The sequence below is a fragment of the Capra hircus genome, chromosome 4 (genome assembly GCF_001704415.2).
Source record: "Capra hircus breed San Clemente chromosome 4, ASM170441v1, whole genome shotgun sequence".
In the NCBI taxonomy this organism is placed as follows: domain Eukaryota; kingdom Metazoa; phylum Chordata; class Mammalia; order Artiodactyla; family Bovidae; genus Capra; species Capra hircus.
The window spans coordinates 75,711,983-75,737,212 of NC_030811.1; the positions used below are offsets into that span (position 1 = coordinate 75,711,983).

At 37.5% G+C, this 25,230-nt stretch overlaps 2 protein-coding genes across 3 annotated transcripts in view; one reads left to right on the forward strand and one right to left on the reverse strand.

The window, feature by feature from the left end:
- Positions 1 to 4,822, forward strand: part of SLC26A5 (solute carrier family 26 member 5) — a 36,671-nt gene extending 31,849 nt beyond the window's left edge. Inside the window, exons 13-17 of one of the 2 annotated variants that reach the window (XM_005679111.2) lie at positions 657 to 749; positions 1,627 to 1,734; positions 2,421 to 2,621; positions 3,238 to 3,292; positions 4,492 to 4,822. In XM_005679111.2, coding sequence (XP_005679168.1) covers positions 657 to 749; positions 1,627 to 1,734; positions 2,421 to 2,621; positions 3,238 to 3,292; positions 4,492 to 4,676 — 642 coding nt within the window. In that variant the 3' untranslated portion in view covers positions 4,677 to 4,822. The remainder of the gene's footprint in view (positions 1 to 656; positions 750 to 1,626; positions 1,735 to 2,420; positions 2,622 to 3,237; positions 3,293 to 4,491) is intronic. The other variant, XM_005679110.2, reaches the window with a different exon arrangement.
- Positions 10,071 to 24,419, reverse strand: PSMC2 (proteasome 26S subunit, ATPase 2). Its single transcript, XM_005679109.3, has 12 exons — positions 24,250 to 24,419; positions 22,529 to 22,566; positions 21,923 to 22,004; positions 20,738 to 20,837; positions 15,835 to 15,966; positions 15,335 to 15,407; positions 14,861 to 14,956; positions 14,033 to 14,197; positions 13,072 to 13,159; positions 10,614 to 10,816; positions 10,421 to 10,517; positions 10,071 to 10,334 (listed from the first exon to the last, which is right to left on the reverse strand). Exons 1-12 carry the CDS (start codon positions 24,317 to 24,319, stop codon positions 10,177 to 10,179), a joined length of 1,302 nt encoding a protein of 433 aa, XP_005679166.1. The 5' UTR covers positions 24,320 to 24,419; the 3' UTR covers positions 10,071 to 10,176.

The following is a 25,230-nucleotide window of genomic DNA, read 5'->3' on the forward strand; positions in this document are numbered from 1 at the left end:
CCGTGGTATTTCTAATTTTCTTGAAGAGATCTCTAGTCTTTCCCATTCTGTTGTTTTCCTCTATTTCTTTGCATTGATCGCTGAGGAAGGCTTTCTTATCTCTTCTTGCTATTCTCTGGAACTCTGCATTCAGATGCTTATATCTTTCCTTTTCTCCTTTGCTTTTTACTTCTCTTCTTTTCACAGCTATTTGTAAGGCCTCCCCAGACAGCCATTTTGCTTTTTTTGCATTTCTTTTCCATGGGGATGGTCTTGATCCCTGTCTCCTGTACAATGTCACGAACCTCATTCCATAGTTCATCAGGCACTCCATCTATCAGATCTAGACCCTTAAATCTATTTCTTACTTCCATTGTATAATCATAAGGGATTTGATTTAGGTCATACCTGAATGGTCTAGCGGTTTTCCCTACTTTCTTCAATTTAAGTCTGAATTTGGCAATAAGGAGTTCATGATCTGAGCCACAGTCAGCTTTTGTTGACTGTATGGAGCTTCTCCATCTTTGGCTGCAAAGACTAACATTATTTTATTTAAACCCTGTCAAAGGGTCCTTGGCAACATCTGTATTAATTTTCAAGTTGGAAAAGGGAGGTAGTTGAAGTTTTGATTCTAAAATATTTCCATATATTAAATTCACTAACATTTTATTTTTCAGGTCAAAGAAATTCCTGGAATAAAAATTTTCCAAATAAATGCCCCAATTTACTATGCAAACAGTGACTTATATAGCAATGCATTAAAAAGAAAGGTGAGTCACAAGAATTAAGAGTGATTATTTCTGAGGATAGAATCTAAAGATTGATAGGCATGTGAGGGTCACTTACATGTCTGTATATACCATTTACACTATTTCATTCTCTCCATCTCTATTTTTTTTAATTATAGTAAAATATAACTTAAAATTTATCATTTTAATGATTTGCAATTATACAAGTTAGTGGATGGGATTAAGTACTTTTCAATTGTTGGGTAACCAACACCACCATTCTTTCTCTTTTAATATATGCATATAGTTGTTTCAGAAATATTTAGAAAAAAATTAAGTTTCTTATTCTTGGGAATATATGGATTCCTTTGGTCATGATTAGTACTTCACCCAACACTATCCACTAAAGGGGAAAACCTCCCAGTCAACCTACACAATCTCTTAAATATAAAAAGCTGAGAGATCTAAGTTTGTAAAACACTACTTTAAAATTCTTTTTAGGGACTTCCCTGGTGGTCCAGTGGGTTAAGACTATGCTTTCCAGTGCTGGGGATGTAGGTTCGATTCCTGGTCGGGAAGTAAAGATATCCCGTATGCCTCGTGGCCAAAAACCGAAGCTTACAACAGAACTAGTATTGTGACAAATTGAATAAAGACCTTACAAGAGTGGTCCACATTAAAATTCTCTTTAATATTTAGCTTCTGGCTGTCTTGAATCAAGACCAAGAATAAGAAAAGTTACCAATGTTCTTTTAATGAGGGAGTAACCCAGTTCAGGGCATTTGAGAAAGAGGTAGAGCAAGGGTTAGGGTGATAACTTGGCATAGAAAATAATCAGATGGAGGGAATTAAAGATTAATTGCTTTGGGTGGATTCTGGGAGCAAGAAGTGATTGTTGCATTTATTGCCCTCTGTAAAGACTGGAGTGAACCCGGCCTTCATAATGGGAGCAAGAAGAAAGGCGGTGAGGAAATATGCTAAGGAGGTCGGAAATGCCAACATGGCCAGTGCGACTGTAGTCAAAGTGGTGAGTAGTCCCTGCAGTGGTTTGCTTTGTCTCTTGATCTGCGTGCTCCCCCTTTACTCTTGATCTGCGTGCCCCTCACCTTTTAACAGAGCGTGAAGTCCCTAGAAGAGGAAAGCTTAGAAATAAGGTAAGTATCCTTGATATATTAAAAATACATAAGCAGGTCAGTTATGAGAATGCTTCTGAAATAAGTAGTGATAGGAGTCAGGAAAATGTGATTTTTAGAAGTGAAAATCACATAATACCTTAATAAATGTTGCTATTATTACTTTGTTAGAAATTCATTCAGCTGATAGTGGAAAAAACCCTCAAAGACTGGTTTTTGCTGTTTGGTCTTATGGTAACTGTGGTCTGTCATGTTGAAATTAATAAGACTATTTTAGAAGTGAGAGGAAAATGGGTATGAATAGTAAAGAAAGTGGTTTCATTAGTGGAAGAGAAGGAAATAGAGGAAGAGGAAGGAAAAAATAGAGGAAGAGAAGAAAAAAAAAGAAAGCTAAAATTGACTATTGTGTACATATCCTTTTTTGTCATATACAAGGCTGGAATATAGTGAGTAATTTAGAAGAGATCTGCTATAATCAGAAACTGGAGAATATAAGGACTAATTTTTCTCTCATAAATCTTTCTCAGAACCAAAATATGAGTTGTTTAAAGAATTCTGGTTTGGTTTGATTTTGACATAGGATGCCGAAGTAGATGGAGAAGATGGCACCAAGCCTGAGGAAGACGAGAATGAAATAAAATACCCTCCAATAGTCATCAAGAGCACACTTCCTGAGGAACTGCAAAGATTTATGCCCCCAGGGGATAACATCCACACCATCATTCTGGATTTTACACAAGTCAATTTTATTGATTCTGTTGGTGTAAAAACTCTGGCAGGGGTAAGCATCATCTTCAAGGAGTCTTTTAAGGATAATATCTCTGTGCCCAAAATCACCATCAGTTAAATCAGAAAACTGAACTAGGGTTTTCAACTCTCAAAATTTGGTGGCTGTTGCTTTTGTTTTGCAACTTTTTGTTGTTAAAAAGAACAAAAATATACAAAAGTAAAGAGCAGAGTGTAATGAACCCCCTGTAACCATCACTCAGCTTCAACAATTATCAATTCATGACCAATTTTGTTTCGTTTATCCCCCACACCCACTTTCCCCTCCTCTTATTTTGAAGCACATCTCAGTCATCATATAATCTATAAATATTTTAGTATATATCTCTTTGAGAAGATTTTTTAAAAGTCATCACCATAATGATTTTATTACACTTGAATAAAATTTAACAAGAATTCTTCAATGTTCCAAGTCATCACTGTTGATATAAAAATCAAACAAAATGCAAATTTTAAATGATTAGTTCAAAATGCATAATTTTTGAAGCAAAGTCACTCAAGTGCATGAACCAGAGCATCTTATATCACTTAATACATATTAGTAGAAAGAAACTTCTCTTGATACCTCACAGAGTCAAGAGAAACTAAACTTTACTTCAACGTTCTTACAGATTGTGAAAGAATATGGAGATGTCGGTATTTATGTATATTTAGCAGGATGCAGTGGTGAGTACAATTTTAGAATGGGGAGGCATTTTATTTATTTATTTCTAAAACAGAATTTATATTACATTTATTTATAATTTTGTTATAAAAAAACTAAACAGCATCCATGAAGAGAAAACTTCATCTCTCTGCATCCTTGGGGGAGGCATTTTAACATTTCGTTTTTGTTTCTTTTTTTTAATAACTACACTTAGAAGAGTTTTCCCTTAATTTTAGTTTTGGTGAAAATGAAAATTATTCTTCTGAAAATTACTCTGAAGCTAAGCTTTGAAATTAGGAACTCAACAGGCACTAACATTCCTGGGTTACTTGTGGCAGGCCTCTTGCACTGGAGTTTGAGGAAAGGAGCTCGTAAGTCATTGTGAAGGAGTTGTAGTTTTTTTCAGTAATCATGTATTTAATGGCTGCCATAACAAAGTTATATAAAATCACTCAAGTGTTTTACCATGCAATGCCTGTTATTTTTAATATAAATTTTGGTTAAAACAATACTTGAAAATTAAATCCACATAAAGGCTTCACTTTTCACCTACCAGAATGGCAAAAATCGGAAATGTTTGACAGCAGGCTCTATAGGCTCACTATGGGAGGATAGGAACCCTGACATTGTTGGTGGGAGTACAAACTGCAGCAGCCACTGTGGAGAGCAGACCAGCATTTTCTTTCCAAATTACAAATTCATTTTTACCTTTAACCCAGAAAATCCAGCAACATGCTACACACACTCAAAATGACACATTACATGATTAATCATCACAGTATACAAAAACAAAAGGCCAAAATCAGTTTGTGTCAAACAGAAGGGGCCAGTTAAATAAACCATACATAGAACACTGTGTAATGGTAAAAAAAAAAAAAAAAAAGTGAAAAGATTAAGTAAAAAATCCCAAATTTTATATGTATGTGCATATACACATGTATACGTACACATACATACCAAAAGATGATGCTATCTTTGGGGTAATGGAAAATAATAAATATATACTTATATTTACATCTGCATAAAGACACACTGTAAGAATACACAAGAAAATAATAAAAGTGGCTTCTTTGACCAGGGGAGTGATGTCATGAGGACAAGTATTGTGGTGAGATTTTTTACTTTATATCATTTAAATATTTTATGTGAAAGTGTTATTTTTTTAATGTTTAAGACTGACACCCAGAGTGTGGGCTAACTTTCCCTTTTTCTTTTATAGCCCAAGTTGTGAATGACCTCACTCGAAATCGATTCTTTGAAAATCCTGCCTTACTGGAGCTGCTGTTTCACAGCATTCACGACGCGGTCTTAGGCAGCCAAGCCCGAGAAGCGCTTGCTGAACAGGAAGGCTTGGCTGTTCCTCCCCAGGAGGACTCTGAGCCCAACGCCACTCCCGAGGCCTAGGCGAGGAGTTGAGCCTGCCATGGGGTATGAGCCTCTCGTGATTGTTAACCTACATTCTTTAAATACTAGACTCTAAGTTGTTGTGGTGTTTTTTTTCCCCCTGAGGGTAAATACTAGTAGTCAAGGCTTGATTTGGAGGGTGAATGGCACACAGCAAGATGTATCTTACTTGTATTTTTTTTAATTGACTATTTCAAAAATGTTAGCTTCTTGCCTGCCTTTATTGTTCAATGACATTTCTGTTACTTTTTAGTATTATCTTTGTGAGCCAAGCACTTAAAAATTTATTTAAGTACTTTATCCACAAATCAGGTATGCTGTCACCAGATGGGTAGCAGTTCTTAGTTTTTCTTCTTGTTGATCTACAGACTTTCTATAATCAGTTACTTCACAGAAGTGGCGAACTCACAATTTTTTAGAAGTTCTTTTTTAAAAATAACTATTTATTGTTATAGAAGCAGTATAAGTACATCGGGGAAAATTAGAAAAGATAAGGAAAACCTTACATTACCATCAAAGATTATTGCTAACACTTTAATGCGTATTCTTCCAGATCTTTTTCTATTCATATAATTTATATCTTTTAACCAAAATAAGATTATACACTATGTAGTGTTCTGTAACCATTTTTTTTTTCAGTCCACAATCTCTGCTTTCTCATTCTGAAACACGTTTATTTACCTCAGACCATATTCAAAGTTCCCCAAGTGTCCCCACATTTGTAGTTGGTTTATCCAAGCTAGTATTCAGTATGTGACCTTACACTACAAATGGTCATGTCCCTCTAAGTCTCAGAAGTCGATCTTAACCTAGCACTGTCCCTTTATTTATGACATGGACTTGTTAAAGGGAGTTGGAGCAGTTGTGTAGAATCCCATCTTGTGAATGTGTCCCCTTGCTTTTTCAAGGTGTTGTTTAGCTTGTCCCTCCATTTCCTGAATTACCTATAATCTAGAAGTTGTATCTAACTAAAGCCTTTGCGAATTTGAGTAAAACATTTTTTTTTTTGCTAGAATATATCATAGATGAGACACATGCTTCAAATCACATCACAACAGAAAACAAATAATATCTTGTTGATCTACCATTAATGATGCTAAAATAAATCATGGGATTAATGTGACAACCATCCCCCAATTACATTTTCTCCTTTGTGACTAGTGAGTCATCTGTATGGTTCTTTTAGTGTTGAATGAATGCTCAGTTCTCCAATAGCCATTCACCCAGGATTTTTAATGTTTAATAATAGTTCTTGCCTTAATCAGCAATTTATTAAAGGTTTATGATTTTTTTTTCTCTAATTCTCTCCTGTAGTTTTCTCTCAACTTGAATTATTTGATTATCCTTAATTACAGTTCTTACTTGAAAGCCAGGTTAAATGTTTTATTTTTTATGCTTAATTATCAACTTCAAAGTAAGGAATTGGTTTAATAGATGATGATGGATTAAGTTCTTTTAGGTTTCTCTTTTTTGGTATACTTATAGATTCATGAATTTTTGTAGTTTTAATGTGTTTGTCTATTATAGTTATTCTTTTTGGTGTTCAAATTATCACATCTGTGGCCAGTAGGACCCCTCCCTAGAAGTTTTGTTGTTGCTGCTAATAGTGAAGTAGCCTTCAGGACCATGTATTTTAGAAATCTAACCAAATCCTGATTAGATTTGTATAGTTATCTATAAACATACAGATAACTGAGTATTATCTTTCTAAGTCCATAGAATTATCAGTTAATTCTTCATCAAACTCAGTTTTAAGCCAATGAGTGAATAAAAAGCTATTTCAAGCATTTTTCTTTATAGCTGTTCAAAAGACCTTTAAACAATATGTCATCAAGTTCTTGCTCCTGTAATTCCAACCACGAGGTCACTCCAAATCACAGCACAAGTATTAGTCAATCTGCTTAAAGCCTCATCTGCTAAGATTTCCTGCTAATGTTTTGTCTTTTTTATGAGTTTCCTTACTGACTCCTTATTTTAGTTTTCAGGAAGAAAACACTTTGAGGAGAAAAGTACATCAGGAAAAGACTAGATTAACATGAGTCTACTCCAAACCAAACCCTATGGTTTGTTCCTTTAATTCCTATCAGGTTTCTCAATGACTTTACTAATTTAATTCAAAGTAGTCCCCCTCCTTTATAACCGATACTGTATCTAGATCGAGTGAAATTAAATTTGCATCCAGTTGTTTCCTTTGCACTCATTACACACAAGACCAGATACATCTGCCTTCTGAAAGAGCATGTAGTTGTAGGACCTCAACTTACACTGAAAACTTGTATAAGGGCTTGATCATTTCAGCCATTAAAGTAGAGCTCAAGGATTTTAAATAATGTTATATATTGCACAATCTTAGCATTAATTTTCAATAAATGCTTTACACACAGCATATACCCAAGTCTTGGTTGGTGATAGACTGAAAGTAGTATACAGGAAAAGTACCATCCATAGCTTACAAATTTGTATTTAACTTTTCTGCCCTTTAATTTTTAACCTATTCGGAAGAGAATTCTACCATGTACATAAAAAACACTGAAGTCTTACTGAGGAAAAGTGTTTTCTGCATGCCTCTGATAACATAAGAATGCATTTCAAAATGTAATCTATATGTAAATATTTTGGATTGTTTCATATAGTGGGAAGTTTCCTGACCTTTTTATACTTACAATCAAATTTTATCTCTACTGCATTCTTTCTGGACCTTAAAAGCTATGTATCCTTCTATGTTTGTATCTTTCTGTTTTTTAGCCCAGGTTCAAATTCAGATTCTTATTGCCCTATCAAAGAGCATAATCCACTGATAGATATAGGGACTAGACTACTTTATGGCAGTACGGGAACGCCTTGTTTTCAGGAAGGTCCCATATAGTGAAGTTGTCTTTTTCAAATCCTCTGCTGGTATGACCATGGTTTATCTCTGTCTCACAGTTGGATGGAATACGTTTGCAAACAATTGTGAACCAGGGCCCAGGAAACTCCTCATTCGTGTCATAGACACCGACTGTACAATCACATAGCAGCTGAGAGTGGGATCTCAATGCGTCTCATCTGCAGAGGGACTCAGAGAAACAGTGAAGGGAATGGGTCCTCTGCAGCCCTACGAGCTCATTTTGTAGTTTTCAGGTAACATCTAAAATATCCACTCCCTGTATTTGGTCCTGCATCCTTACCTGTCTAACAGAGAAAGGAGATGCCTGCCTACAAAGGTCCATGTTGAGAAAATGAGACCGCCCTCTTGTGTGACTGGAAAGGGTAGCAAACCTAGAGTCTGCCGGCCAGGGGGCAGGTGTGTGTCGATGTTGGGAGGTGCCGTTGAGTGGGAATGAGGAAGGAAGTTTATGATGGTGAAGAAGCCCACCCTTTTAATTGGTTTAAATCCTAAAATCAAACCCAACTTCCTTGGTGTTAGACTGTTTGCTTTAGTGAGTGCAAAAATGCTGTTGGTCCTTTTTTAGTGTACCTTTTAGGAATGCTTTCAGGATTCAGTGTGTTGGTTCTTGATAATGTGGTTTGAGTGCTGATAAAAGTTGGTTTGAGTATCTAATTCTCCAAACATATAGCTGACCAAAATGCACACAATGGTTTTTAATTCCTTCCCATAGCAAAGCGTTCAAAAGCCAGGACTCCAAGCCAGGTAACTTGCCTGCTGTCTGACTTAGGTTTAATATAGTTGGAGCATCTCAAAAATCCACTTTGCCTTACCAGGTTTTTCATTGTACTGGTGTATAGCATTTCAGCTTTATGTTAACCAATGAACCTGGGCTTTGTGGAAATTAAATTTTATAAATCTAATCATGCTTTTAAAATGTTATTTAAAAGGTCATTACAGTATTTTTCTGAAGTCAGAAATCCTTTGTATTCTATCAGCATGCTGATACATGTGTAAACAGGTGTCTGTACACACAAATACATATTTTACATGGAGGGAGTTACCAGTGAATGTGTTATTTTCTTCTTCTTAAATGGAATACAGACATGCTACTCTAGTTAGTGTTGATGCTATCTGCATGCATGTGTCTGGGCAGAGACACCCGTATTTTTCAAGTAATTCATTGTGTACTGATTTGATGTGTGGCCAGTAGATTTTCATCATGTAATGGAGATGGCAAGATTATTCAGAACCTATAACAGGTTCGGCCTGAGTACCACATATCCAACTTGAGCTGTTTCAAACTGGTGCATCTGATGTATGTGGTGATATATGAACAAGTGCTAAGACTTTAAAGAGTGTGTTCTAACAAAACAGAACAAAAACATTAATCTTTAGTATTCACTTACAAGCATCACTTGGAAATGGTTCACTTTACTTCATACTTCTTGAAAGACTATAGCAGGTTTAGGGAAAAGCGTTTCTGATCAAGTTCACAATAATGAAAAGAGAAGGGATGTTGGTTGGATTTTATGAATGAATGGCTTTAATTTTTCTGCTTAAAAATTTTCTTATTTAAAGACTTCAATGCAACACTTAGAGCATTTTCTATGTTGTCAATTTTTTTTGTGAATTACAATGTATCCATCTCTATTTTGCATTACTTGTGAATACTGAACTACAATAAAAATATTCTTTATTGTGTTTGGGTCTCAGTGTTTGGGAGGGGCATAGAAGGGGGTTATTGTGGTGAAAGAGGGAGGGAATTTGGTGGTGGCGGTACATGAAATAATTGTAAAGAGCTTTGTTTAGGATTCTAATACTTTTATTTTAGAAATACTTCAGTATAGACCAGAATTCTTATCGGAGCTTTACCAAAATTTTAAACCATTAAAGTACTTTCTGTAAAAGTACTTTTCTATATAAAGCCAATTCTGGGTTTTCTAAATGATATTATTATAATACATATAATAATATGTATTATATATTATTCTGCTTTACTACTTTGCTAGTCATTATTATCAACAATCCTTAATTAATTTGAAATCAACTTAAATGGCAAAGCAAAACACATTACATCAGATGCTTCTTACACTTTAAACAAAGTTTAGCCAAAGCTTTATTATTCAACATTATAGGAAAAAAAAAACTATTGAAACACATGTGATCGTGTGCCTTGATGGGCCACTGTGATGAGGGAAGAAGAGTATTATGGATAGAAGCATCAGCACTGGAGCAGTTAAACTTGGACTCGAATCTCAGCTCTGCGACAAGGAAACAAGTTAGGAAAATTCTGCATCTTTTAAATCCACCTCACTGGGCAGATACAGTGGCAGACACAGTGAGATAATGTAGGTACAGCGCCCTGCCAGCATATGTCTAGGACATACGTGGTCTAAGTGAGCACTTTACAATTTGGAACCTTTAAATGGTTAGTGAGTCAAAAAACAGCTTTTCTGTCAAATGGCATTAGAAATCACCCTTTACTGTACCGCAGAGGAAAAAAAAAGGCATCTGGGAAAAAAGCATACAACTTTGAAAACCATTTATTTTGTATGTGAAATGGTTATTAAGAAACCTGTATACGGTTAGGATTCCAATGAAAAGAAATGTTTTTGCAAACACTACCAGGGCTCAGTTGTATGTCATATAGCGGGGAGTAGCACTGAACTTGGCGTAGGACTTAATGACCTTATTTACAGCTTCCAAGAAATCCTTCTCAGTAGCAATTTTTCGCCGTGCTCGGATGGCAAACATACCAGCTTCTGTGCAGACGCTTCTGATCTCAGCACCTTTCAAACCAAAAGAAAATAACAGGCTTAAAGAAAGCAGCCCAGACAGACAGACCGAAAAACAGAAGCAAGACCTTTCCACCTACCAGTGCTATTTGGACACAGTCGTGCTAACAATTCAAATCTGATATCTCTTTCAACACTCATTGAACGGGCATGAATCTTAAAAATGTGAGTCCGACCCTGAAAACAGGGAAATTGACAATGTTAAAATGGAAAATAGCACAGGAAGGAAAAAATTTAAAGAATCCCTTTTCTACGGTGAAATGATGTTCCCACCTCTAGATCAGGTAAGCTAAACTCAATCTTTCTGTCCAGTCTCCCCGGCCTCATGAGCGCTGGGTCCAGAGTGTCAGGTCTGTTTGTAGCCATGAGCACTTTAATGTTGCCTCGAGGATCAAACCCATCCAGCTGATTGATCAGTTCCAACATGGTCCTCTGCACTTCATTGTCACCCCCAGCACCATCGTCAAAACGAGCCCCTGAGAAGACAGGAGGAAAGACGTGATCTTCACATTCACTCAGAGAAGCACGCTCTGGGGAATAGCATGCCCTCCAGCCCAAAGGAACCTTTCAGTTGTAAGTAAATTCTATAAGAACAGCCTGCATTACACAAAACCAATTAGAATTCAAAAGCAGAGACATTACTTTGCCGACTAAGGTCCGTCTAGTCAAGGCTATGGTTTTCCCAGTAGTCATGTATGGATGTGAGGGTTGGACTATGAAGAAGGCTGAGCGCCGAAGAATTGATGCGTTTGAACTGTGGTGTTGGAGAAGACTCTTGAGGGTCCCTTGGACTGCAAGGAGATCCAACCAGTCCATTCTGAAGGAGATCAGCCCTGGGTGTTCTTTGGAAGGAATGATGCTAAAGCTGAAGCTCCAGTACTTTGGACACCTCATGCGAAAAGCTGACTCATTGGAAAAGACTTTGATGCTGGGAAGGATTGGGGGCAGGAGGAAAAGGGGACAACAGAGGATGAGATGGCTGGATGGCACCACTGACTCGATCGAAGTGAATCTGAGTGAACTCCGGGAGTTGGTGATGGACAGGGAGGCCTGGCGTGCTGCGATTCATGGGGTCGCAAAGAGTCGGACTCGACTGAGCAACTAAACTAAACTAACTAAACTATCATAGGTTTATTTAACATAGGTTCCTTTAAATAAGTATTTTTTTTTAATCTTCTTTAAGCAATTTTGTTTTTTAAGTCGCTCAAGAACACCTCTTTTATTTGACACAACATACACCTGGACTAGGTAACAAAAATACATGCAACTTTAGCACTATAATGGTATTTGATTATATGTAAGAAACTGCCATGCTTTTTTAAAACTGTCAAAAATATGGCTAAATCCATAATACAGTAGAACTGTAACAGCTTACTATCACACCAATTCGGATACATTAGAATAGCAGTGTCAATACTCGCCTTCATTTCAATCAGTATAGCACAAAAAACAACCTCCAAATATATATATATTCATTTTAAAATTGTACAAATACATAGTGTTGCATTAATGTATTATGTACAGTATCAAACACCAAAATGAAAAATTGTCAAATGAGATTAAACATGAACCAAAATCCAAGTATTTTCTTCTAGTACCCTAATACAGTTTTATACAAAACTGTACCCTAATATGGACTTCCCTGATGGCTCAGAGGGTAAAGCGTCTGTCTGCAATGCAGGAGACCCGGGTTTGATCCCTGGGCTGGGAAGATCCCCTAGAGAAGGAAATGGCAACCCACTCCAGTACCATTGCCTGGAAAATCCCATGGACGGAGGAGCCTGGTAGGCTATAGTCCATGGAGTCACAAAGAGTCGGACACAACCAAGCGACTTCACTTTCACCTTAATACAGTTTTATTAAAATCCACTTTGGAAACCATGGATCCAGAGCATCCTCACATCATAACGCTTATTCCAAAGGTATTACAAAAATGACATCTGGGTCACCACACCACATCTATAGACTGGTCAAATTATAGTCCTTGAACATTTAGAGAAGAATGTCCAAAGCCCACAACACCCATCGAGTCTAAAAGCAAGGCTAACCACCACAGTCCCCAACCACTGTTACAGTGTCCACTATATTTTTTTTGTCACTGAATTCATTAAATCACAACTGTCTAGTGATATAACGCTTCTGCAGCTAACAGGGACTATTACTTGTATAGATTGTAACAACAGCCAAGGAACAATAAAACAGTATGGAATTTTCAGAGTCTACCACATTTCTTACTTATTTCAAGCTTCTCAAAAACCCATGAAATAAATTATTCTTTTTATAAGAGAAGCAAACTGGAGCTCAGAGTTAGTTAAGACAACTTGTTTAGATCGCACAGCTAATATTGTATTTCATCAAATCTATGAAGCCAGTAATATGATTTTATGTACATTTTATGAACTACTACCAATTAAATTATGCCGCAACTGCTTTCTGATCCAATTAAGTGAAGCTGTATCTCAATTAAGGAGTTGCCAAAATGTGAAAATATGAGTTCTGTGAATGAAATTGGGAAAGTTCAAAGGTAAAGACTTTGAGAAATACCAATGCTATTTAATGCTTTCCCCTTTATGGTGTAGTCCTACTATTAGATCTGTAGCTCTCATGTGCCAAAGCTCATAAGAGTTGGAACTAAAACTTCATACAAGATTAACATATCAGGGACCTCCACACATACTAGTAGAATCCTCATGAAACTCAGTCATAAAGTTCTCTAAGATACCATTCATACCTCCAATAGCATCAATTTCATCAAAAAAGATAAGGCAGGCTTTCTTTGTTCTGGCCATTTCAAAGAGCTCTCGAACCATTCGAGCCCCCTAATGAAAAAAATAATTTGTTAATGCAGACCTGGTTTAAAATCTTCTTAAGAAGTTATGCTTCAACCTTTTCAGTATTTCCTGCAAGCATCCTCAACTGTCATTACCTACAATTTTCTCACAAAGATTAAAGTGTGTTACCTATTCCATCAAATTAATCTCACTAGGTTTAAAGCACTATTAAGTAATTTCATGATTCTGTACTCATTAAATAGTCAATAACTTTAAGACTTGAGATCAAATTAATACAATTGAATAAAGGTACCATTTCAATCAATAAAAACTTGAAGAAATGAAAGAATCTGATCACTTGGCATTTCTGACCACTGAATTTGATTTGTAGGTTTTGATCAAAGAATAAAAGTATATCTCCACATATGAAGATCCTTTTCTAATTCTCATTGTAAGTATACTAATCATTAACATTTCAATGTAATATATTCAGCCCTAAACTTACTCGCTAATAAAAAAACATGTCTGTTTGTATGTGTACCTACACCGTCCCCCACATACATATATAGACAATCTCCAGTCTCTTTTTCAAAAGAACATAAAACATGACCCCTGAAGTGAACACTTTCTAATACATTCTCTGGGCATTACTGGGGTATTTATCTTATAAACCAAATCTGTAGAAAATGGTACCCTTCAGTAGGGAGCATACTGATTAAAAATGTTAAGCAGTCGTTTATTTCCAAATAACTACAAGGGAAGACTAGTGGCTTCTAGACTTCTAACTACTAATTACAATCCATCCATCAAAACATTTCAGGTCTCAAGCTTTCAATGCGGAATCACCATTTTAATTTCATCTATGCTTTATAAATCTTTCATAGAGCTACATATTCCTTGATTATAATCAATTTACTTTACCTCACCAACATACTTCTGTACAAGTTCAGATCCAATAACTCGAATGAAGCAAGCATCAGTCCTATTAGCAACTGCCCGAGCGCAGAGTGTCTTGCCGGTACCCGGTGGACCAAAGAGCAGCACACCCTTGGGAGGCTCAATGCCAAGGTTGACAAACCTCTCTGGCTGTGATGGAGACATAATTTTCACACTTACTACCTCTCTATAATAAAAACAGGACTATCTCTACATCAGTATTTTTAAACCAAAATTATTAAGTCCACAATTTATGTATTTGATCTAAATAAGAATTTTACTTATTCTATGACATAAGATCCAGACTCATTAATACCCAAGGCTGAATGGCTTTTAAAGATATCCTACTATCCAGGGTTAACAAAAACATTTTTTTCCCCTAATTAAAAAAAAAAAGTTTAAGAAAAGTATTATCTCATATTTAATATCTTGGTTTTTTGCATTATCCTCTAAGCTTAATTTGATTCAATTTAAGCCCATTTCTTCTTGATATCATTGAAACACACTACTTCTTTTATAATAACCTACCTATAACATTTGTAACATATTTATAAAGGTTATATCTCAACCTCCTTTGTCACTCTAAATAGATTTTTCTTTTTTGAATTGGGTTGGCTGCTCAATCCTTTTGCCTTCTCTTCTGGAACTTACCAGTTCTCCACACCTTTACCCTCTACCCCATCAAAATTCTTTATTTAGGAAAATAAAAATATCTAAAATGAATAGATAAGCAGAACTTTAGTGCACAGTAGGCAAAAGGCTGTCATATCTTTGTACAAAGAAATTTAAAAAGCAACAGTCTCAGCCACTTACATGAAGCAGTGGGGTCTCAACTACTTCTCGAAGTTTCTCAATCTGTTCCTTACAGCCACCCACATCACTGTATGTAACATCAGGTTTTTCCTCCACCTATGAGAAGGATGAAAATGTACAACACAGAGCCACACACTTTTGAATACTAACTGTTCTATCCAGTAGAGTAGACCCAATACCCTAAAGAAAAATCAAGACTTACACCAAGTAAGAATTTTAATAAAAATTGAATACACTGCCAGTGTCCTAGACTCACAAGCTATACCACCTGTTATAACACTAAGTGAGAGACAAACTAGTAAAAAACTGATAAAGACTTTCTCACCTGAAAAAATTATTTTTAAAATGTTGGCAACTCTTCAGTATATGGGTACACACTGATATTTCTATCAGTTAAAACTTTCAGCACTTGTTGATACGAATGCGACTGTAGTCAGATTCACACCGCCCCTTCTCCCTCCTGCAGTTTCTTACCTGCATCATGGTGACTGTTGGGTCGATCTTAGGAGGCAATGGGATGTGAATCTGGTACTTATTTCTGTCCACACTAAAGAGGTTAGAAAAAGACAGAACTCTTTAACTCAGTAACTCGTAACTCAATAACACATGCAAAAAAATAGACTGAATTATCATGTGTTCTATATGCATTAATTACATTAACTCACTTAGTCCTTATAACCATCCTAGGGCAGATGCTTCCTCCACCTACACCATATTACCTTAAATAGACCAGCAAGCTCAACTCTAAAATTCTGTACTTACTTTAACCCTGATATTTGAGGCCACGAAAGGCTAAGTAGGGGTGGGAGGTCAGGAAGCAGATGCAGAAGAAAGGGTGTTCAAGCACAGTCCTCTACTAGAGCACCCCAGTATTCCATAACACTCAGTTCATTCACTCAAAACAAAGTCAAGGACATGAATGTGACGGGCATTTTTAATGAAAGACAAGTATTCACTGTAGATAGAAATCTTACCCAACTCTCATCCCTTCTTCAATGTCGGTAGGTGCTACCTGATCACTGAGGTCCACCACAAACTTGGCAAACTGCTTCACATTGATGATGTACTTCGGGTCCTCTGAGTCAGCATTGATTATCTTTGTGCATCTAACACGGCAAAAGGCTTGATTAGAGTAAGGAACCTGAACCACTAATAATGAACTCAAGTAACTGGATTCTCTCCTGGGCAAGCAGTACACTACCGAGCAGGTGTAAACTGCAGAAACTGGGCCACTGTGAAGGATCCTTCGCTACAGAATATGCTCAATCCCAGGGGTCTGCTCAGCTTTAGTCAAGCCACTAAAATTTCAGAAGATATATTCCCCTGGAAAATTAAACCCAAATAGTTCATCATTAGGAAGTTCCCTTTCTTGATTTTTATAACTATATCCCTTTATTAGTGATACTCCTCTGTATCTTCAGGTATCCTCCTTTTTATTTTTCTTATTAAAAGATAGTCATCTCGTCTTGTATCATGTAATAAGTGTGTTTTCATTTTTCCCTGAGTTTATATTTCAAACCCATTCTTACTGTTGCTGCTATTTTTAACTTAAATATATTTCTTCCTATGGGTTATGGTGAAGGTGAATTTGCTATCCCACATACATCACAGGTGGAGAAGGAAATGGCAACCCACTCCAATGTTCTTGACTGGAGAATCCCAGGGATGGAGGAGCCCAGTGGGCTGCCGTCTATGGGGTCACACAGAGTCAGACAAGACTGAAGTGACTTAGCAGCAGCAGCAGCAGCAGCAGCAGACATCACAGGAGAAAGTAATCTATTCCCTATTTGCTATACTATCTGCTTACAGAAGAAACACAAAAACAAACAGAACTCATATGATAAAAAGCTTATAAGCTATTGCAACAAATACAGGGAAATACAAAATAGTCTCTGGAATGTGCATTTAGGCAGAGCTAAGAGTAAGGTATGAAATTAAAAGACGCTTACTCCTTAGAAGAAAAGCTATGACCAACCTAGATAGTATATTGAAAAGCAGAGACATTACTTTGCCAACAAAGGTCCGTCTAGTCAAGGCTATGGTTTTTCCTGTGGTCATGTATGGATGTGAGAGTTGGACTGTGAAGAAAGCTGAGAGCCAAAGAATTGATGCTTTTGAACTGTGGTGCTGGAGAAGACTCTTGAGAGTCCCCTGGACTGCAAGGAGATCCAGCCAGTCCATTCTAAAGGAGATCAGCCCTGGGATTTCTTTGGAAGGAATGATGCTAAAGCTGAAACTCCAGTACTTTGGCCACCTCATGCGAAGAGTTGACTCATTGGAAAAGACTCTGATGCTGGGAGGGACTGGGGGCACCAGGAAGAGGGGACGACAGAGGATGAGATGGCTGGATGGCATCACCAACTTGATGGACATGTTTGAGTGAACTCTGGGAGATGGTGATGGACAGGGAGGCCTGGCATGCTGCGATTCATGGGGTCGCAAAGAGTCGGACATGACTGAGTGACTGAACTGAACTGAACTGAAGAGTAAGGTAAAGAATGCTTTGTCCTTGCAGCATAAATTGTGGACAGGACTCCATTTTCTGTTATTAGCCAAAGTCTACCAGGGAAGTATAATTTTATATAAAGTATCCATTACTACTTTATCTGACAGACCCTGCCAACAGATACAGATTTTTTTAATCCTCAGCTGAGAAAGTATATATACAGGGACCTCAACTTGCAGAACATTGAAGTAAGGAGTTTTGAAAACCTGCTCATCCTTAAAAGCAAAGAGAACACTGGCAAAAACAGTCCAAATCAACATTCTCAGAATTCTTGAAATTAACTACAGGTTTGGAAAAAAAAAAAGGCTAAATCCCAGTAAGAACAGTGAGTGTTTTGCATTTAAACTCACTTTAATCCCATAGCCCTGTCCCCACCTCTGCGGAAGACTTGAAAGCCAACAGCCTCCCAGCCATGGTAAAGGTGGAAACAAGCAGCCTCCCTGAGGGAAGGCAGGGATGAAGAAATGGAGCTCCTCCAAAAGCCCAGCCTCAGAGAACTCCTGACCTGTCTGACAACTGGCTAAAAAGCCCCATTCTCAGGATCTGTTTCTATCTGACCTGACTCAGAGTTCTGTCTACAGATGCCCTCCCCACAGGGCATTTATTGGAAACAATCAGTGGCAGTTATTTAACATCAACTGGCTGAAGCAGCATTTACTAGTTGGAGATAACAAGAGGCTGACCAAAAAACTTCAAAACAACAGGAACAAACCCTGGGGAAAGGAGAAATCTGGGTTCCAAAACTGACATCCAGTTTCCATCAGTTATGAGACACAAAGAGAAGTAAGATACGGCCCATACACAGGGGAAAGGCAGTTCAAGAGAAGACACTGGTCTTACTAAACAGAATCTTTAATCCGTGTCATAAATGTTTTTTTTGAAAACCAAAGGAAACCATGTCTAAAGAATTAGTGGGAAGTGTGAGAACAAGTTCTCACCAAACAGACAATACCAATGAAGAGAGAAATTGGACTGGAATATTATTTGGCTATGAAGAATGATATTCTGATACAAGCTACAACATGAATGAAGCTTAAAACATTATGTGACACTAAAGTCAGAAACAAAGGGTGATACACTACATGATTTCGTTTACATGAAATGTCCAGGATAGGCAAATCCATACGGATAGAGTAGATTAGCAGCTGCCCTCCAAAGAGAAAGGGGAATAGGTACAGTTAATGTGTTTGGGGTTTCACTTGGAGATGATGAAAATATTCGGCAGAGAGTAAAACAGAAGCTATCAAGAAATGCTGGGGCAAGGGGCAGGAGGGTGGTAGTGGTGGTACTAACTTGACTGAAAATGAGGCAGGTGTGGAGAAGAGGGGAAGCGTGATTAAACCTAAGTGAACCTGCTGCTGACATTCCCTAGACCCCTACCTCCATTGTTCTTCCAAAATACTGGAGACTGGAAACAACAGGAGACAGAGGACAACTTCTCTAGGGAAAATGACTGTCCAAGTGAAAAGATCTAAAGATACTGACGTTGCAGGCTCGCCAGCTAAACAGTCAACCATACAAGCTACAGTGATGTTTAGGGCAGACATGCTTCACTGCCGAATCTAGAGCATCTATCAGCTTTTTTGCCTCCCACTAAAACAGAAGCCAAAGATTGTCAGACATCTAGCATAAAAGACACACACCACGCCAACCAGCACAGCCACTATGGAGAACAGTGTGGAGATTCCTTACAAAACTGTAAATAGAACTGCCACACGACCCAGCAATCCCACTGCTGGGCACACACACCGAGAAAACCAGAACTGAAAGAGACACGTATACCCTAGTGTTCACTGAAGCACTGTTTACAATAGCCAGGACATGGAAGCAACCTAGATGTCCATCAGCAGACGAATGGATAAGAAAGCTGTGGTACATATACACAATGGAATATTACTCAGCTATAAAACGGAACACGTTTGAGTCAGTTCTAATGAGGTGGATGAAACTGGAGCCTATTATACAGAGTGAAGTAAGTCAGAAAGAAATACACCAATACTGTATATTAATTCTGTATCATATGTGTATATCAATACACATATGTATGGAATTTAGAAAGATGGTAATGACAACCCTATATGCAAGACAGCAAAAGACACATGTAAAAAACAGACTTTTGGACTCTGTAGGAGAAGGCGGGGGTGCGATGACTTGAGAGAATAGCATTGAAACATGTATATTACCATATGTGAAACAGATGACCAGTCCAAGTTTGATGCATGCAACGGGGCAAAGCCGATGCACTGGGACAACTCAGAGGGATGGGATGCAGAGGGAGGTGGGGGGGCGCGGTTCAGGACGGGGGACGCATGCACACCTGTGGCTGATTCATGTGAATGTATGGCAAAAACCACAGTATTGTAAAGTAATTCGCCTCCAATTAAAAAAAAAAGACACCAACCAAGAAAAGAGGGAAAAACCATCTTAGAGGAAACAGAAACCTTCCAATTTAGCCTTAGCTTCCTTAGAGACAACATATTATGACCATGATATGAGAACAGGACATTCAAAAAGCAACAAAACATATACACTGAAAGAAAGAAAAGCTCCAGAAATTAAAAACTGAAGTGAGAGGGGGAACAAAATCAATACATGGACTCAAAGTTCAGAAAAGATCACGAAAAAGTAGAGCAAAAAGACACAGAAAAGCAGGAAAGAAAGATTAGCATATCTAGTCAGTAACAGAAGTCCAGAACAGAGGACCAAGAAAATGGAAAGAAATCATTCACAAATAGTTTCAAGAAAACCTACACACTGAAGAACATGGGAGCCCAGCAGCACAGATAAAAAAATGTTAAAGAAGTAATAAGAAGTAGGTATACTAGTCATCAGCACAATACAAATTAAAGTGAGCTGGGTTTTTTGCCCAAATGGCAAAAGTGCAGAAATCAATAATCACGTATCTTAACACTGATCAGGCAAATATACATTTCCCTCAAAACCTTTTGGTTAAGAGTTTAAACTGGCCGAACCATTTTTTCCTCCACACATTTCTAAACGGTAAATACCTCTGTCCCCATTCCACTTCTAGTAAGCTATGCTACAGGTATGTATGCACACCCACAGGAAAATATTTAACATGAGTGTTCAAAGGAGCACTGATGCCTGAACATCATCACTTATGACCAGTGAGGAGAGAAAGGGAAGTTTCTGCATTTTGCTCTGTATTTTCCTATATCATTTAAATCTTTTATATGATTATGTCTTTGCCTATTTCTTGAATTATTACTAAAAGCATAAAATTTTAACCCCAGATACTTTTGGAGAAAGCTTTATTTACTAGGAATACGGAATAAAAATTCTTTATGAACTATTGCCTTATACTCAAAAGTACAGATAAAAAATAAATTTCCAGAGACCACTATACATACCTTGCAACCTGCAAAGGCTGTTCGCTCTGGAGTGTTTGCTTATCCGCAGCCAAATCCCAGAGTGCTGGTGGGGCCAGGCCAGTGTCAGACTCTTTAATACCTACATAAAGAAATATCACAAAACTCACTGAAATGTACTGCAAGCTTTCTCAACCTCAGCAATACTAACATTTCGGACTGAGTAACTGGTTGCTGGCGTGGTCCTGTGCATTCCAGAATGGCTGGGAGCATCCCTGGCCTCTAGCCACTATATCACTAGCACCACTTCCCCCTCAAGATAGGAGAATCAAGAGAGTCCAGATATTGCCGCATGTCCTAGGGGGATCACCCCAAGTGAAACTACTGCCCCAGAGTACACATAGGCCAAAAATGTAATGTCGTGTTTGACATTTTTTTTGTGCAGGTCAAATACTATAAAAGTTCTCCACTCAAGCTCTCAAGAAAAAGTTTCCAACTACTAGGCCACAGTCTGCTTACTTCAAGCAATAAATACCATGTAAGATTATATTTTTATTCAAGAAATTCTGACTTGTTAATTAGAGTCTATTGAACTTGGCCTTGACCAACAGAAACATCACTTGCTTAAAGGATAATGTTTCTTAATCGCCAAGCATTAAACTTAATAGTGAAAGAGATTATTAAATAAGATCCAATCTCTTAACAGATAAGGAGAATTTTTTTTACATTTCATTTTTTAGTTTATTCTCTGTGAAAATAAAGTTATATATACTGCTTTACACACTTGGGCAGAAATAATACATAATTTAAATCTGGAAGACTGGATTTTATAATACTCCTTGTTAGCAATTAAGAGTAGAATAGGGATGACTAACAGCAGACATAAAAAACTTCAAAAAATGAAAGAAAAAAGGAAACAATAATAAAAACTTAGAGTATATTAGTTATTAGTGTATATCCATTATATTCACTAATGGATTTTTGTGGTTAATATGGAACTTTGGCCCTGATTCCTGGAAGAATTCTCTTCTATTTTGGCTTTTAAAGTGAAAACAAACTATTTATAAGAGGAATAGCACATTTATTTGTAGCAAATAAAATAGTTTTTGGTAAAGGATGACTTTTTTAAAATGTATGATTAAAGAGTAACATTTGTATTTCTGCTCCTTTGATATAATTAAACCATTACACATAAAGAAAGCAAACAGGAATAAAATATATTTATACCGGTGAGCTCATTAATTTTCTTGAGAAGTTGTTGAATGTCATCTTCAACCTGTTTGATCTGCCTAGAGTAAGTGCTCTGACCCTAGGAGATAAAGGATATCAACAATTTATTAAACTATATTAACAAAAAATTTTAAGTTACACTTGTAATAGCTATTATTGTCCTAAAGCTTGTAAAATGAAAGTAGAGTTTCTCATTTCCAAAACAATTCCTGAACCAACCTATACTCCCCAAGCAGGTAACACACCATCATGCAAGATAACGAATCAACATGATGCCTGAAATTATCTAAAATTGAGGCCCATTTCTATGCATTAAAACTTACCATTTCAGCTAATTCATTTTCACACATTTTCAATATAGTAAATTTTTGTGTAAGTTATTTCAATATCTTTCCATATTGTATCACACTTTAATTACAAATAGTATAAAAATAATGTATAAGCTTCTGATTTAGTCTAGATAGAAACTGTAGATATATAATTTTTTTCAGTGAAGATTAAACTGCTGAAAGTCTCTTCTAACTATTCTGGAAAGATAATACCAACAAGAGTCCTTACTTCAACACAAAACATCTGTATTATGTAGATACTGAAAGGACTTACGTAAGTTTTCAGCAAGGCAATATCCCCTTCATCCAGCGCTAAAAGAAGAGAGATAATACATGAAATTCAAACAAAAGAAACTTGAGCTCACAATTCTTTTCTGTTCAAATCAAACTATGCCAACTGAGAAGAACTGTGCAAAGTTGTAGTGATATAAATATAACCATCAATTAGTTCCTGGACTGAAGGAATTTTTATCTAACTGGGCGAAGGCAGATTCTTAACATTATATAAAATAGCTTCAGAGTGATATGACATAACAAGAACCGAGAGCCCAAAGACTTTAAGAATCAAAATGACTTGAGCACTAGTCCCAGCAGGGTCATGCATTTGCTAAGTTACCTTGGAAAAACCACTAATTTCTCTGAGCATCAGTTTTCTCACCTAAAAGAATGTTAGTCTCAGTGTTTCTTTAAGATAAAGACATGGATTTAGAAACACAAAAAATTCCACACACGTTAGTTATAACTGTATCCAAGGGACAAACCTGTTAATATGTTTCTAGAATTATAACTTATCCAGAGAAATACATAGATGAAATGTTAAATCAACGACTAAGTTTTCCACTGGGTGACTGAGCACCTCTTTCAAGGAAAAAGAGTGACATGAAAGTGGAGAGGAAATGCTTCTTTGAGGGGTGGGTGACTATTAAGAAGAAAGGGTGCTACGAGAGGCTGAACTTGTTCAGAAAGGAAAGAGTTAAGAGAAAAAAAAAACACAAAAAAAAACCCACTGTAAGAACATTTTAAAATAACCTATAAGAAACAAAACAGCATACACAGGAGAGTACAAAAGCAAAGAAATGATGAACGAAAGTGTCACAGGTAAAGGGTCAAGCGGTATGGTCTCTAAGGAGAGTAATCCAGCACTGTCTATAAAAATGTCAAAAAAGAAAAAAATTCAACTGCATTTCTAAAATTTACCCTACAGCTTGTGTCCGTGCATGTGCTAAGAGTCTCATGAACAAGGTTATTCATTGCTCTATAATGGCCAACAGATTAGAAGAAAACGAAATGTCCATCAATGATGATTAATTCATATGTGACTGAAAGTCCAATAATTTGGATTCTATACAATTCACACTGACTCTATATAATGATATAAACTAATTCTTAAAACATACTAAGATTGTTTTTTAAAAAAAGATGTACAGAAATTTACATTTATGCTTTTTCTTTTTTAAAATAGAAAAGGAATATACAAGCAAACTTGCTTGTATGTACATAGAAAACGTATAGAAAGATGAGGCAAAATGGCAAACTCAGCTTCCTCTGTGGAGAGATGGCTGCGGTCAAGGATGACGCTTTTCAATTTATCTTTTTCTCTTTGGGGTTTTGAATCATGTGAGTGCATTACCTAGTCAAAGAATTTTTTTTTTTTACAGTATGTCTCAGGATCCTGGCTACGCAGTGATAGCAGCAAGTTGTCACTTGAGGGAGCGGAAGAACGGAAAAGAGAGTCCAGGTAAGCAACCACCACCAGGCGGGGAACTTTTCAAGGCCTGCAAGACCAAGTGGAGTGCGAGATTTCTTCAAGACCTGAGAGCTGCATGTGAATAAGAATTTCGATCAGCGAAACATGAACACAGGACGTGGGACTGAAAGCCGGTTAACCCGGCTGCCGCACCGACAGAGCGACAACCTGGAATCCACTCCCCTCCCCCCACGCCGGGCCAAGACTGGTCCTGACGCGGCCTGGAGCCCCTGCCTGTGTCAACTGACCTCGGATGGGCTTGTCGTCCTTCTCATCTTCTTTAGTTTTCCTCTGATCAGCACCGAGGTAATCAGGCATTTTAAGGGATCCAAATACCTCAGCTCCTCGGTGATTACACAGCACCTTCCTCGCTTCCGGTGGTGCCCCCACCTTTCCCTTCCTCACCGGAAGTAAAGCCGGCTCCGCGGCCTTTTCACTGCGGCGCCAGGCAGAAGAGCGCCCCGGAGGTCACACGCTGGCGTTGCACCAGGCGAAGCGGGAAAGGGGGAATATATCCCAGTTTGAGGGCGAACGTCGCTCTCCTTCAGCCTCTCACTGTGGCGAGGTCCCTCAGCAACAGATTTCAAGACCAACACAGACTCAGGTTGCTGAGTTTAAATCCTGCTTTAGTCATTTACGCTATACTTTGGGGTAACTTCTTTAATCTCTGTGCTTTAATTTTCCTCTTGACCTCAGAGTATTGTGGAGGTATTAAACAACGACGTTTGTAAAGTACCTGGCTTATTAGATTCGCAGTGGGTAGTGGCTTGTTTTATAGAGTGAAGGTAAATAGGAGTTGTTCATTAATTTGATGTTAACAACGGATGGGGAGGTAAATTGCTTCCATTTTTGAGCTCGCTGCTAAGGAGTGGTACTGTCTTCAGATACAGGGAAGTCAGGGAAAACAGGTTTTGAAAGAAACGAATTCAGGAGATGAGAAACAGAAGAGAGCAATTGGGAGACAATTGTAGAATTTGGAGAAAAAAAAAAAAAGCCTGACCCTTCTGTACACAGCAGTGAAAAGGCAACCTACAGAATGGGAGAAGATACTTGTAAGTCATGTATCTAATAAGGGGTTAATATACAGAATATATAAAGGACTAAAACTTGGTCCAAAGGTTAGAACTGGAAGTCCAGAAGTTGGGATGCAGAGCTTTTTCACTGTGGGAGCCCAGGTTCAATCCCTGGTGGGAGAACTAAGATCCTGTAAGCTATGTGGTGTCTTCCAA

Excerpts from the sequence above, each read along its gene's own strand:
- PSMC2 (XM_005679109.3), bottom strand. The coding sequence starts at position 24,319 with ATGCCTGATTACCTCGGTGCTGATCAGAGGAAAACTAAAGAAGATGAG. Across the intron at positions 22,005-22,528 it reads TTGCCTTGCTGAAAACTTAC|GGTCAGAGCACTTACTCTAG; the intron begins GTAAGTCCTTTC and ends TTTATCTCCTAG. Across the intron at positions 15,408-15,834 it reads GAAGAAGGGATGAGAGTTGG|TGTGGACAGAAATAAGTACC; the intron begins GTAAGATTTCTA and ends TAACCTCTTTAG.